The 12,783-nt window shown below is 40.9% G+C and overlaps 2 protein-coding genes across 11 annotated transcripts in view; one reads left to right on the forward strand and one right to left on the reverse strand.

The window, feature by feature from the left end:
* Nucleotides 1-3,463, reverse strand: part of CENPP (centromere protein P) — a 289,427-nt gene extending 285,964 nt beyond the window's left edge. For both annotated transcript variants that reach the window (XM_001146410.8, XM_054658903.2), the window contains exon 1: nt 2,788-3,463. In XM_001146410.8, the coding sequence (XP_001146410.4) occupies nt 2,788-2,894 (107 nt within the window). In that variant the 5' untranslated portion in view covers nt 2,895-3,463. The remainder of the gene's footprint in view (nt 1-2,787) is intronic.
* NOL8 (nucleolar protein 8) overlaps nt 3,443-12,783 on the forward strand; it is a 28,144-nt gene continuing 18,803 nt past the window's right edge. For 6 of the 9 annotated variants that reach the window (XR_010148927.1, XM_009456897.4, XM_016961134.4 and 3 more), the window contains exons 1-6: nt 3,578-3,715; nt 4,695-4,881; nt 5,411-5,473; nt 7,168-7,246; nt 9,570-9,705; nt 10,240-10,308. Coding sequence is in view for 8 of the 9 variants with exons in the window: in XM_009456897.4 (XP_009455172.2) it covers nt 4,743-4,881; nt 5,411-5,473; nt 7,168-7,246; nt 9,570-9,705; nt 10,240-10,308 (486 nt within the window). In the remaining variant the exon portion in view is untranslated. Of the gene's footprint in view, nt 3,716-4,694; nt 4,882-5,410; nt 5,474-7,167; nt 7,247-8,856; nt 8,984-9,569; nt 9,706-10,239; nt 10,309-12,783 lie in introns of those variants that run through there. The other 3 variants (XM_009456898.5, XM_009456896.5, XM_054658896.2) reach the window with 3 other exon arrangements.

Genomic DNA, 12,783 nt, shown 5'->3' on the forward strand with positions numbered 1-12,783 from the left:
GAACACTCAAAAATGGTTAAAATAGTAAATCTTATGTATATTTTGCCACAAAAAGAAAATCTGCATATTCTTATTCATAGCAGTTATTTAGTTTGAGCAAAATATTTGTGTATTTCAACTAATGATGTTAGTTTGAGCTATTTTGGATTTGTTTGAATTTTATTCACTTTGTGGTTTTATTATTTGTAAGTTTGTCTTCATAACATAAAAATTTTTTGTCAGAATTAGAAGCTTGCAAGAATTTTTTTTCCTTTAAAGTCAATCTGTACACGAGTTTAAAGGTCAATGGTCTACTAATGAGTGTTAGTTACTATTATGAGGCAAGTACTCTTCTAAATGAACTACATATATTAACTCAATTAGTCCTCACAGCAACCCAAAAACTTGGGTATAATTTTACCACGGAGGAAACTGAAGCACAGAAAGGGGGAGCTCACTTAACCAAGATCACTCAGCCAATAGCAGAGACAGGATTTGAAAGCAGGCAATTTGGCTCCACAGTGTGGACATATGGATATAGCTGAATAATTTAGCTCCAATTTTCCTACCTCCAATCCATCCAACCACTTATAATCACTTAAAAAAATAGCTTGGTACATAGGTTCCAATCCTCCTCCTCCACTATAGTGAAAAGAAACCTCATGGTTAAATCCAAACACCCTGGACTGACATTTAATGTCTCCCACAATCTGGACTCTTCTGACTTTCCAATTTAACCACTGAGAAGTCCCAGATTATATAAATAATCTACTAAGAACTAAAAATAAAATCCTACCCCACCCCCACAATCACCTGAACCGACTCCCTCTTGGTCAAAGGGACCCCAAAGAAACCTTAAAAACTCAGTTCTTAACCATGACAGGATGAGAGGTCAGACACACCTCATTATACCCCTTCCTATTTGGGATGTAGACACAACAACTGACCAGCATTAATGTTAAAATAGAGATCGTAAGAGTTGCAGAACGGACTCTGTGGCAATAAGATACCAAATTATAAACAAGACCTAAGGCCATGCCAGGCAAGGGTTAAGTCACATACCCCCTACCTTTAAGAGAATGAACTATGTTCTAACTGCCACAATATTTTTTTCACTAGCACTGGCCTCCAGATAAGCAATATTGAAATAATTGCAGTTCATCCACCACCAGATGCTAACTGATTCCCCTGTTCCACAGGCTTTGATAGGACAAGAGAATGATTTCAAAAATTTTCTTTTGATAAGATCACCAACCATGGACTTGTTCTAACAGGTTTACAAGGCCTGTGTACTTAAGTACCTTTGCTTCCCTCCTTCAACTTTTGACGTACAGGGCCTAATTGTAATGCATTTAAATGTTAAGTCAGCTTCCCAAAATGAATATGGAATGCATGTAATATGCATTTTTATTCAGTACAGGTGAGCACATCTCCCTTCGTGAATATTCATAGCCCCTCCTATAACCTGTTGAATATGTATACCTAGCCCACTCATACAGCATAAATCCCTGCCCCAACCCCTCCTCCTCCAAAGTGTGGGCCTTTCTGCTTTGCCTGAGACTATGCTTCCTAGCCTGTCAGGATGGCCACTTTGCAGGCTGTAACCCTTTTTAAGAAATAGTCTCTCTAAATTTGCAGATCTCATGATTTTTCAGTTGACACTACTATGGGAACTAATGAAATCTTGTGGCCAGTAAAGAAACTATTTTTCCCTGGTTCTTAAACTTCCAAGTGTGCACACAAATCCTCTGTTAGGGCAGTGTATTTTTTTAAAATGCAGATTCTGATTCAGTAGGTCAGGATGTCGCTCTAACAAACCGCCAGGTAATGCTAAAGCGTCCCATCTGTGGAGCACACCTCAAATAGCAAGGGTCTTTAATACATTTACTCTCATTTGTGGAGGAGCACACCTTTTTCCTCTCCCTTTAACCAGTCACAGCTTCCTCTACTTTCATGACCGCACGCAGACATTTTCTGTAGATCTCCTCCTTCCCATTTTCTACCAATTCTTCTCCAGTTAGCTCAGGAAAAATCTCATTCTTTCTGCACCTATGTCAAATTACTCTTGACTCAAAAATTGAAGACAGTTTATGTTTTCGAGAGGCTTCTATGTTTGAGATGATGATACATAATTACGGTTGCAGAGCTTTTCTCTCCCTCTCCTTCAATAAACCAAAAGTGCCCAGACTTTGGAGTAAAATTTTTGGGTCCCAATCCATCTCTGAAAATTCCTTTCTCTGGAACCTTGAACAAGCTACCTAACTTCTCTGAGCCTCAGTTTCTTCAACTATAAAACAGGGCTAACAGTAGCACCTACCTCAGAGGAATGTCAAATTCTCCTGCAGTCTATATTAACTACTTTTCTTTTATCAACTTAGTTTTTTACCGGTTATTTTTCAAAGGAATTTTTATGTCATCGTAAACACAAAGTCATTATCAGTTGAGATGGTTAGCTGACCTACCAAAACAAATGCCATGAAACCAAACGGAGTTATTAAATCCCAACTAGAGATACTTCTGCATACTGGAGGCGGAATTATCTAGCTAGGGATATAGTCAAGACTTCCTCCTTGTCAGTCATCCACACAGACGACTGCGATTAAACGAGTTAATACCCTGCAATGCGTTTACAGCTGGGCGCCGTACGCGCTGCTCCCAACTCTAGGCCATCGTCATGACAGGATCAATGCCAGTTCATGCCCACTTTCTAGGGCTGGGAGTAGGAGACCGAGGATGTCTGTGGAGATTCACCCGCCTGGCCCGGGAACCCTGGCCAGCGGGCCCTGGGGGACTTGGGGGGTCACGTACTGGACTCGGGACTTCTCTTCCCAGGGCGCCGGTGGCTCCTCACACGCTCGCCGCAGGGCCGCGATCTCAGCTTGCAAGGCGCGCACCTCTGCCAGCTCTGCGTCCATGGCGCGTTGCTGACCGCAGCCGGGCCGGCAGCGCAGCTGTCACTCCGACCTGAGCGCTTCACCCGCGCTTCAAGCCTCGCGCGCGCTCCCGGCGCGGACCATCCCAGAGCTCACGCGGAGGGGAGGCGGGAGAGCCCCGCGTGACCCCAGCGGCCCTGCACGTCCAACTCCGCGCTCGCACGAGAGCCTGAGTCCTCCACGTCCCCGCACACGTTTCCCTGGCTGTCTAAGCAGTGGCTATACTTTCTCTGGAGAGCGCGTTCTTTGCTACTCCAAGCCCAAGCGCTCCGCTGCTCACCCTAGCCGGCAGCCTTGGAGCCGCCCGGCCGCGTGCCTCACTAAAGAGGCAGGGCTGGGATCACGTGGAGGGGAGCGCCTCTTTATTTTTTTCACCTACTTCCTCTCTTACGCCGACCTAGTCCAGGAATTGGTACACACAGCGATAGTGTTCAATAGAAACTAGGGGATTTTGGTTTGGGCTCTTTTGCAGTCGTTGAGGGGGAGGTGACGGAGGCGTCAGGGAAGGTGGGAGGACGGAAAAGGAAATTAAAAGCTCTTGGGAACTGAATTGTGGTAACGGAACCTTAGGAGGCTGGGTTGGAAATCGAGTAGGAAGGAAGAGAGGATGCTCCGTTGGGACATGTGACCAGAAGTTAGGGGCTGCAGCGGCGCTGGCTTTAGGTGAACGACTTGGTGAGGAGTGGGTTTCGGGCATGAGAAGTCACAGGGCCGTTTCCTAGTCTCTCTCTTCACTTCTTTGGGTCTTCTCAGAGAAAGAAGGCTGCCGTGGGTAGGCTTGGGGCGGAGACTATCGCGAAGAGGTAGGCCGAAGTTCTGCCCAGAATACACGCCATATGGTGGACGCTGGTTGGGAGTCTCTTCTGGAAAGAGTCTGTCAGCTCTTGGGGAAGGGAAGGGCGAGAGCTGAGCGCCTGCCGGGTGCTAAACGAAATGAGAGATACTATGATGGGCCCTAGTACCTCTGGAAAAGTTTTCCTGAGTCCCCTGTGATACAGCAACCTTCATAGTATAGTGTTAAGAATTCCAAGTTCTGAAGGTAGACCTGCATTATAATCCTGGATTCACTAATTTTCGGTATGGCATTGAGGAAGTGACTTAACCTCTTCTGCTCTCCTGAAAAATGGGAAACATGCAAACTACTTTGTACAATGCAGGCACATAGCAAAAACACAAGTCTGTATTCGCTATATCCCTTGATCTTTGTGTCTGAACCCCACTTTGCAGCACTTTTATTGTGACATAATATTGTGCCATTTGTTTTATTCTTTTGTGACTATAAGGAGCTCCAGGAGCTCCTAGCCTCTCTATTCACTTCTTTGGGTCTTATAGGAGGAAGAAGGCTGGGGTGGGTAGGTTGGGGGTGGAGACAATTAGGAAGAGGTAGGCTAGCTCTTTTTATCTTTTAGTGCGTTACATCCTGTTTCTGTCAGACTTTGTTAAAGACAGTAAATGAATGTATGAATGAGTCAAGGAAAAACATCTAAAAACATGAATACATAAAATTAAGAGGGATAGAGTGTAATATTATGGCCATTTGGAGGAAAAAAACTCTGTCTGTACCTGTGTCTATATGGGTATGGGGTTGCTGTTCCAAAGTGCATTCATGAAAGATGTGGATGTAGGGCTTGGGCAAAACCTCGAAGACTAAAATTTGGAAGTAATACAATAGGAAGTGAAATACAGATCCAGGAGACGGATTTGATACAGAAGGTTCAGAGGAAGTAGTTGTTTTGTTAGATTTTAGAAGAACTAAGGGAAAGAACTCTTCTCTGTATACAGAAAATTACTTTTCCCACTGAAACACACCCAAGTATATGCCCAGCCTTCATGAAAGTGAACAGAGAAACGAAGCGCCTTTATGTGGGTGGCCTTAGCCAGGACATTTCTGAGGCAGACCTACAAAATCAGTTCAGCAGATTTGGAGAAGTTTCGGATGTGGAGATCATCACACGGAAAGATGACCAAGGTAAATTTATGGTCCTTCACTGGGCAGTTATAGGCAGACATAACTCAGGTTAAGTGCTAGAAAATAAAACAACCCCAAGATAAATGTTAGCTCTGAACACCAAAAGTTTTAAGTGATGTTGTGGAGGTATAATGTGTGATGTGGAACTTGACCAGAATTTGTTTCTGAAATAAGAAAAAATTCCAAATTCTAAAACATCTGATTTCAGAAACATATTAACTTCCAGTTTTGAGGACTAGAATTTTCTAACATGGATTAAGTGTCCCGTTAAGTAGACTATCACTAGCATACAATCAAAATGTTTCCTTAACTGACTACTGGACGTTTTCTTCTTTTTTTTTTTTTTGAATATTTTGATAATTATGCTTATTTTTATAGCCAATAAAAAAAACAAGGTTTATCTTTGAAATAATAAGTTTTCAAGAGCTATTTTTTTTTAATTTAGAAACAACCGTTTTTACATTGCTCTCTGGATAAGAATTTAAATAAATTGGTTTTTTTTGTTTGTTTTTTGTTTTTTTTTTTTTAGGAAACCCACAGAAAGTTTTTGCATATATCAACATCAGTGTAGCAGAAGCGGACCTGAAAAAATGTAAGATCATCATATATTTTCTATACTGTTTGCCAGTTTATATCACTCTGTAACTTGGAATAACTGGTTCTAAATCTAAACCTCCACAGCCATTTTTTACGTTATCCAGAGGGACAGCAGTGATGAAGAGAATTCCAGTATCGTATAACTCAGCAGGTTTAGGTCCATTCCATTTGGCATCAGCAGACATGGTAGCACTTTACTGGTGGGTTTACTTAAAACTGCTATTCTCAAATATTTTGGACAAGGGACCAAACTTTCATAGAAACTGCCTGTTACATATATCCCACTGAATATCATGCCACATTCCCCCTCAGTCTGATCATTTCTTTGACAGCTAATCCTTGTCACTAAACACTTTTGAGGGGGCTTTAAAATACACTCTTGTAAGACCATATCCTTGAAATTGTGAAATCTCTTGTTGATAAGTTTAGTAAAGTCAAGGGCAAACAGTGGCCTTCAATGAAGAATGGGAGATAATCCATACTGCCGCTGACACAGTAACATATTCTAGTTATTTGGAGGCCAAAAAGTGAAAAAAGACACGGAAAATAAGTAAAGGGAACACGCTAATAGAGGAAGAGGGCAATCAGTCTTTTGTAATTTCATTTGCAAAAAGATTGCTTTATTCTATTTTACATTGAGGAATATATGTGACAAATGTGAAGTTGTGGTTAAGAATACATCAACTAGGCTTTGTGACCTGTGGCAAGTTACTTAAACTTCTCAGCCCAAGTTTGCTTATGTGATGAATGACAAAAGATAGTGCTTGCCTCATAATATTTCTGTGAGAATTAAATTAAATGATACATTTGCAATACTTTGAGAGGCTAAGGCAGGTGGATCACTTGAAGTCAGGAGTTTGAGACCAGCCTGGCCAACATGGTGAAACCCCATCTTTACTAAAAATACCAAAATTAGCTGGGTGTGGTGGCAGGCACCTGTAATCCCAGCTACTTGGGAGGCTGAGACAGGACAATCACCAGGGAGGCAGAGGTTGCAGTGAGCCAAGATAGTGCCACTGCACTCCAGCCTGGGCGACAGAAGGACACTCTGTCTCAAAAAGAAAAGATAAATTTGTACTTAGTACAGTATCTACCACCTACAAAATTCTGTTAATGGTATTATTAAGGAAGCTGACGGCAGATGCTCAGAGAAATCAATTACTACGGCATAGTAATTCAAACAGTTCAGTCACTCATAGTTAATTCATCTGCAAGTTCTACAGTGATAATTAATATGAGGTGATAAATAAAATTAAGGTGCTGTAGGATTCCAGAGTGTCCTCTGATTCACCTGAAAAGATGATTGTTTTATAGTTACAGGAAATATATGTTTTATAGTTACAGGAAATAACAATAAAATATACATTAAATATCAGTTATTCAGAGGTTCCTGACATTTGTTTACAAACAAATTGCAAATAAATTTTGCTTTACTTTTTACACATTTTGCCTCATTCCAATCTAGTAACACTGTGAGATAGGGAGTGTAAAGACTCTTTTGGTAAGTTGTCAAGATGAAATAAGAGCCTAGGCTCCCTCTCTCCAGGTCTCATTTCTTTTCTTCCACTTCCCCTGGATCTCTTTGTGATAAACAAGCCTGCTTTTCTTGATACTAAATAATTAGAAAAAGCACAAGCTGAAATATATTTTTGCATTGCCATGTACTTGTAATAATTCTTTACTTTATAGGTATGTCTGTTTTAAATAAAACAAAATGGAAAGGTGGAACATTACAAATTCAACTAGCAAAAGAAAGCTTTCTGCACAGGTAAGTTTTGCTCCACATGGATTTAAGCCCTATTTTTTTTATATTGTAAGTGGTTTTATATATTTACTTATTTCAAATTATCAAGTAATATAGTATTATATTCTTAACAAATTCAAACATTATAAGTAGAGCTGAAATCCCTTTCAACTCTGAATCCCCTTCACCCCAGATGAACAAAAAGGTTAATTTCATGCATTTACGTATGTATGTAATAAGCTATAAAAGTATATACGTACTTATTTTCTCTTTGTTAATGAGCTATAAAAGCATATATGTACTTATTTTCTCTTTGTTAACACACCCTTTTGTGGCAATGTAGATCTTCTCCCTTTATAACAATTGTTAGTAGTATTTCAGAAAATGGTTATACCACAGTGTAGCGGTCCCTTCCCACTGATGACTGTTTCTACTTTTTCATGGTCATAGATGATCCTGGAGCACGTATCCTATGTATATGCAGGTGTTTCTCTCAGTTTATATCAGAAAATGGAGTTGCTGAATCTTAGCATTGTCTGCATTTAAATTTTAGTAGACTACTAAATTGCATATGTTGATTTTGACTGTTAATGCTAGTGTCATACCAAAATATAAAGGAAATAGGAGATCACTGTATGACAGGCATAAGAGTGATTATGCAAGTGATTTAAGAGCAAGACAATGTATTATAAAAACCATTAGAGCTTTTAAAATCCTAAAGGTATTTTCAGGAAGAAAAGGTATTGTTGGGGAGTTTTCAAAATAGGAAACAATTTAAGAATATACAGATAGAGGCCGGGCATGGTGGCTCACGCCTGTAATCCCAGCACTTTGGGAGGCCGAGGCGGGTGGATCACCTGAGGTCAGGAGTTCAAGACCAGCCTGGCTAAAGTGGGGAAACCCCATCTCTACTAAAAATACAAAAATTAGCTGGGTGTGGTCATGGGCTCCTGTAATCCCAGCTACTTGGGAGGCTGAGGCAGGAGAATCACTTGAACCTGGGAGGCGGAGGTTGCAGTGAGCCTACATTGTGCCATTTTACTCCAGCCTGGGCAACAGGAGTGAAACTCTTGTCTCAAAAAGAAAAAAAAGAAAAAAAAAAAAAAGAATATACAGGTAGAATGACCAGGAGAGTTGATAAGCTTGTTCCAGACCAATGAAATGTAACAAGAACAGATATATTCTAAAACGAGTGGCAAGCAACCTACTTTGAGGCGTGTTTTGGGGGACTGGCCTTATGAAAAAGGTGAGAATTTGATTTTGTTCTTCAGCTGAAGCCTAGGACTGTGAACAGGGTGGTTATATACCTTTCATTCCAGCAGCAGTTGCCAGCCTACTGTGTGCAGGCACTGGAGCCCCATGCTGAGCAGGTTGAGCACACAGTGCTGCTGCTTGGAGTATCTGCGTGGATATGCCTGAGAAGCATGGGTCTGATGGTTGTTCTGGGACATAAAGGAGACAGACCAGAGGCAAAGAGGCCAGTGAGGACTGCTCTGTGCAGTTGTCCAGGCCTGAAGAAGGTGGCGGTGATTTGAATCAGAAGAGGTGGCATTCTCTTCATTAGGAGGATATGGATAATCAAGACCTAACAAATTGGGCTCCGAAAGATACCTTCGTCATGGGGAAGAGTGAATGGAGAGAAGATAATATAAAATGCCAAACGTATATAAATTGAAAGGGGAAAATTGAGAGAACTTGCGATCCATGGTCTTGGTCTTCCATAAAGGGGAACTGGGACATCCACTGGAGCAGAGCACAGGTGTAAGCGTGCATGTCAGGGATTTGGGAGACTGATTGTAGTGTAGTGGATGGGCTAAGAAAAGAACCCTCATGCTCTGGTGGGACAGCCCTGACAGCACAGCTTGTCACTGCTGTCCAACCGTATAGCTCAGTTGCTGGTGGTAAGGGACTGGTCAATAAACTACAGTAGATTGATGGAAAGGCATGTTGTACAGCAATCATAGTGATGTTTTCAAAGAACGTATAAGTTGATAAATGAAGTGTACCCAACTGTGCTTATGATATTTGGATTACATTATAAAATATGTATATTTACATATAGAACAAAGATGAAGTTAAGTAAACAAAATATTAACAAGATGAGGGATAAGGAATATGTTTTGTTTTCTTAACGGTTCTGTCTTCCAGTATTCTATAATAAAAACATATTGTATGTTCAGATAAGTAGGTAAGCTATTATGCTACTAAGAAAGCATTTTTGTTTTATTTTGGTTTTTAATACTACAAAGCTGTTTATAGTGCTCATTTAGGCACACCTAAAGTGAAATAACCATTTTACGTGGCTGATTATTTTGACTCTTTTATTTGTATTTTCTTTTTGATTCAGATTGGCCCAAGAGAGAGAAGCAGCAAAAGCTAAGAAAGAAGAATCAACAACAGGTAACGCCAACTTGTTAGAAAAGACAGGAGGAGTGGATTTCCATATGAAAGCTGTGCCAGGGACAGAAGTGCCAGGGCATAAGGTGAGTCTCCTCTGTAGCCTGAGCCAATTACATGGTCTTGGAAACTGATGCCTGAGATCACGTGATTGTGGGTGTCATGTCTAAAACCAGTTACTCTTTTCCCCTTTCTTGGAGGCAATTAACATAGATAGGACTTTATGATTTTCAAGGTGCATTTACAACTCTTAGGTAAGCATAGTTCTCCATCATTTTACAGAGAAAGAAATCAAAACTCAAGCAGAGGTGGACTTTCAAGGGATATAGGTAGCAAGGAATACAGGCAGGTCCCAAGTTTGCCTGTTCAAATTAGCAGCCAGTGTTTTTTGTAAACCATCTTACATGGTTTACTTGGGATTGATAGCTGCTCCAAATCTTCCTTTTTTTTTCTTTCCTCTCACAATTTTTCTTTTTGGTAACTCTTATTTCATTGTCAGAAAACTAAACCCAACAGTAATCATAGCCCACTGATTTTTTTGTTGTATTTACCTAATATTGTTATTAAATCTTTTCCATTTGTGTCACATATAGTAAATAAATTCTTTTTTTTTCTTTTAGAATTGGGTTGTGAGCAAATTTGGAAGAGTCTTACCTGTTCTTCACCTTAAAAATCAACATAAACGTAAAATATCCTTTGGCCTCTCAACGTAATTATTTACCACAGTGACGGATACTTGTAAAATACCTTTAGCATTTCACTGTCTCTTATCAGTGAATCTTTAGGTGTTTGTTTGCGTGTTCCCAGTTTCTTGGTACTCACCTACATGTATGAAACAATTAGAGCATGAGAAAATGGATTGAGGTTTTATACAATAAGTAATTCAAATGATGAGTGCCAAAGAAGCAGGTTGGTTTATTAATTTATTCATATTGTCATACATGGATTCAAAGCCATTGCTGAAGGAGCTAAAGAGGGGTGAGAGACCCAGAGACCATCATTAAAGAAGGCTTTAGAATTGAGGTAGGTTTTGAATTAATAAGAAGTGATGGGAAGTAGTCTTGGGAGTAGGAATAGTAGATAAAAATATGTGGGCAAGCACGAGGATAGTGGGTTGAGAAATAGTTTGGAGCAGAGTGTGAGCAAATTCTAATGCCTATTCAGTGAGGTCACATTGTCTGAGACCTTGAAGACCTGGTATCATGGAATTCTGAGCAGTGTGTCTTAATGTATTCTTTTTTTTTAATCTTTTTTTTTTTTTTTTTTTTTTTTGAGATGGAGTCTTGCTCTGTCCCCAGGCTGGAGTGCAGTGGCACAATCTTGGCTCACTGCAGCCTCTGCCTCCTGGGTTCAAGCAATTCCCCTGCCTCAGCCTCCCAAGTAGCTAGGACTACAGGTGTGTGCCACCACGCCTGGCTAATTTTTTTTTATTTTTACTAGAGACGGGGTTTCACCATGTTGGCCAGGATGGTCTTGATCTCCTAACCTTGTGATCTGCCCACCTTGGCCTCCCAAAGAGCTGGGATTACAGGCATGAGCCACCGCCCCTGACCGTCTTGATGTATTCTTTAGCTTGTAACCCTGGTGTCAGTCAGTAAGGGAAACAGTAGCAGGTATTTGAAACAGAGGGATTATAATATATGCAGTTAGTTAAACAAGTGCTGGAGGAGCAAAAGCCAAAGGTCAGATTCCCCACTGATTGACAACTGCAGTAAACCACTACCCCACTGGGACTAGAGAAGCAAAAACGTGTGTCCTCCGAGCTCACAGCTACTGTGCCACTGAAACCACTACTACCTGAATCCAGGCCCTAGTTGCACCGGACATAGCTGTGACCTCTGCCCTCCCTACAAGTGGCTCAAAGTCAGGAAAGTACTGATTTCTTCTTTTCCACTTTCCAGCTTTCCACCAATGGCAGCTGCTGATGGCAAAGAGGAAGATATTGAAGGACAGTAGAGACAATAGACACTTTTTGGCACACCTCACATATAACTGGCACATATAAGTAGTTATTGAAAAAAGGGACTTTCAAGAGTAATCGCTTAAGGTGGGGTGCAGTGGCTCACACCTGTAATCCCAGCACTTTGGGAGGCCACTGGGGGATCACTTGAGCCCAGGTGTTTGCGACCAGTCTAGGCAACATAGTGAGACTGTAACTCTACAAAAAATATTAATAAAAGAAAAATCAGGCTGGGCCCGGTGGCACATGCCTGTGGTCCCTGCCACTGGGGAGGCTGAGTTGGGAGGATCACTTGAGCCTAGAAGGTTGAAGCTGTATTGAGCCACGATCATGCCGTGGCACTCCAGCCTGGGTAGCAGTGAAACCCTGTCTCAAAACAAAAAAGAGTGATAGCTTAAAGTACCTTAATACTTGCCTATTCATATGCTTTAGGGAATCAGCAAATGACAGCCATCATTACAACACATCGATGTTAACTAGAATCTTTCCTGGATAATGTCAACATAGGCCTGGTAAAGATTTATTAGATTTTTTTTAATTTTTAATTTTTATTTTTAAGACAGGTTCTCACCATGTTGCCCAGGCTGGTCTCGAACTCCTGGGCTCATGTAATCGGCCCACCTCGGCCTCCCAAAGTGCTGGGATTACAGGCATGAGCCACCGTGCCCAGGCCAGCTTTCTAATAAAGACCTAAAAATGTTGCAGAGAGTGAGTTCATGTGAAGTGGGTGTTATTCAGCTAGGAGAATCAGAGTTAGGATGAGTAAGAACTGAGAGGACAGAAATAGCCAAAAGAATTTGAGAGTAAAGGACACACATGTGGCCATGTCCTCTGGGTTCTCCTGAACCCAGAACTTTGCTTTACTGTATCAGTTCGATGGTTGGATTTCTGTGATTTACAGAAAATAGCCCTGAGACCTGTGTACCTATAATATAATCTGAATAGGTTTGCTATAATATCTATATACACTCCGAGTAATTTCTGCCAACTAATAGTGGTGGTACTAGACTTTAACTCAGCAAATGTCATAGAAAGCTCAGTTTCTTAGACCCTGAAAGGTAACCTAGTTAAGTCCTCATTTTCTTTTACAGGAAACTGAAAGGTGGGGGGGAATGACTTATTTGAGATTAAGCAATATTTTTTGTATCAAAGATTGATGAGTTTTCCTAAAACCAAGTGCTTTAGTTTTGTTTCTTGACTTGCG

Source organism: Pan troglodytes, chromosome 11 (assembly GCF_028858775.2).
Source record: "Pan troglodytes isolate AG18354 chromosome 11, NHGRI_mPanTro3-v2.0_pri, whole genome shotgun sequence".
Taxonomy (NCBI): Eukaryota; Metazoa; Chordata; class Mammalia; order Primates; family Hominidae; genus Pan; species Pan troglodytes.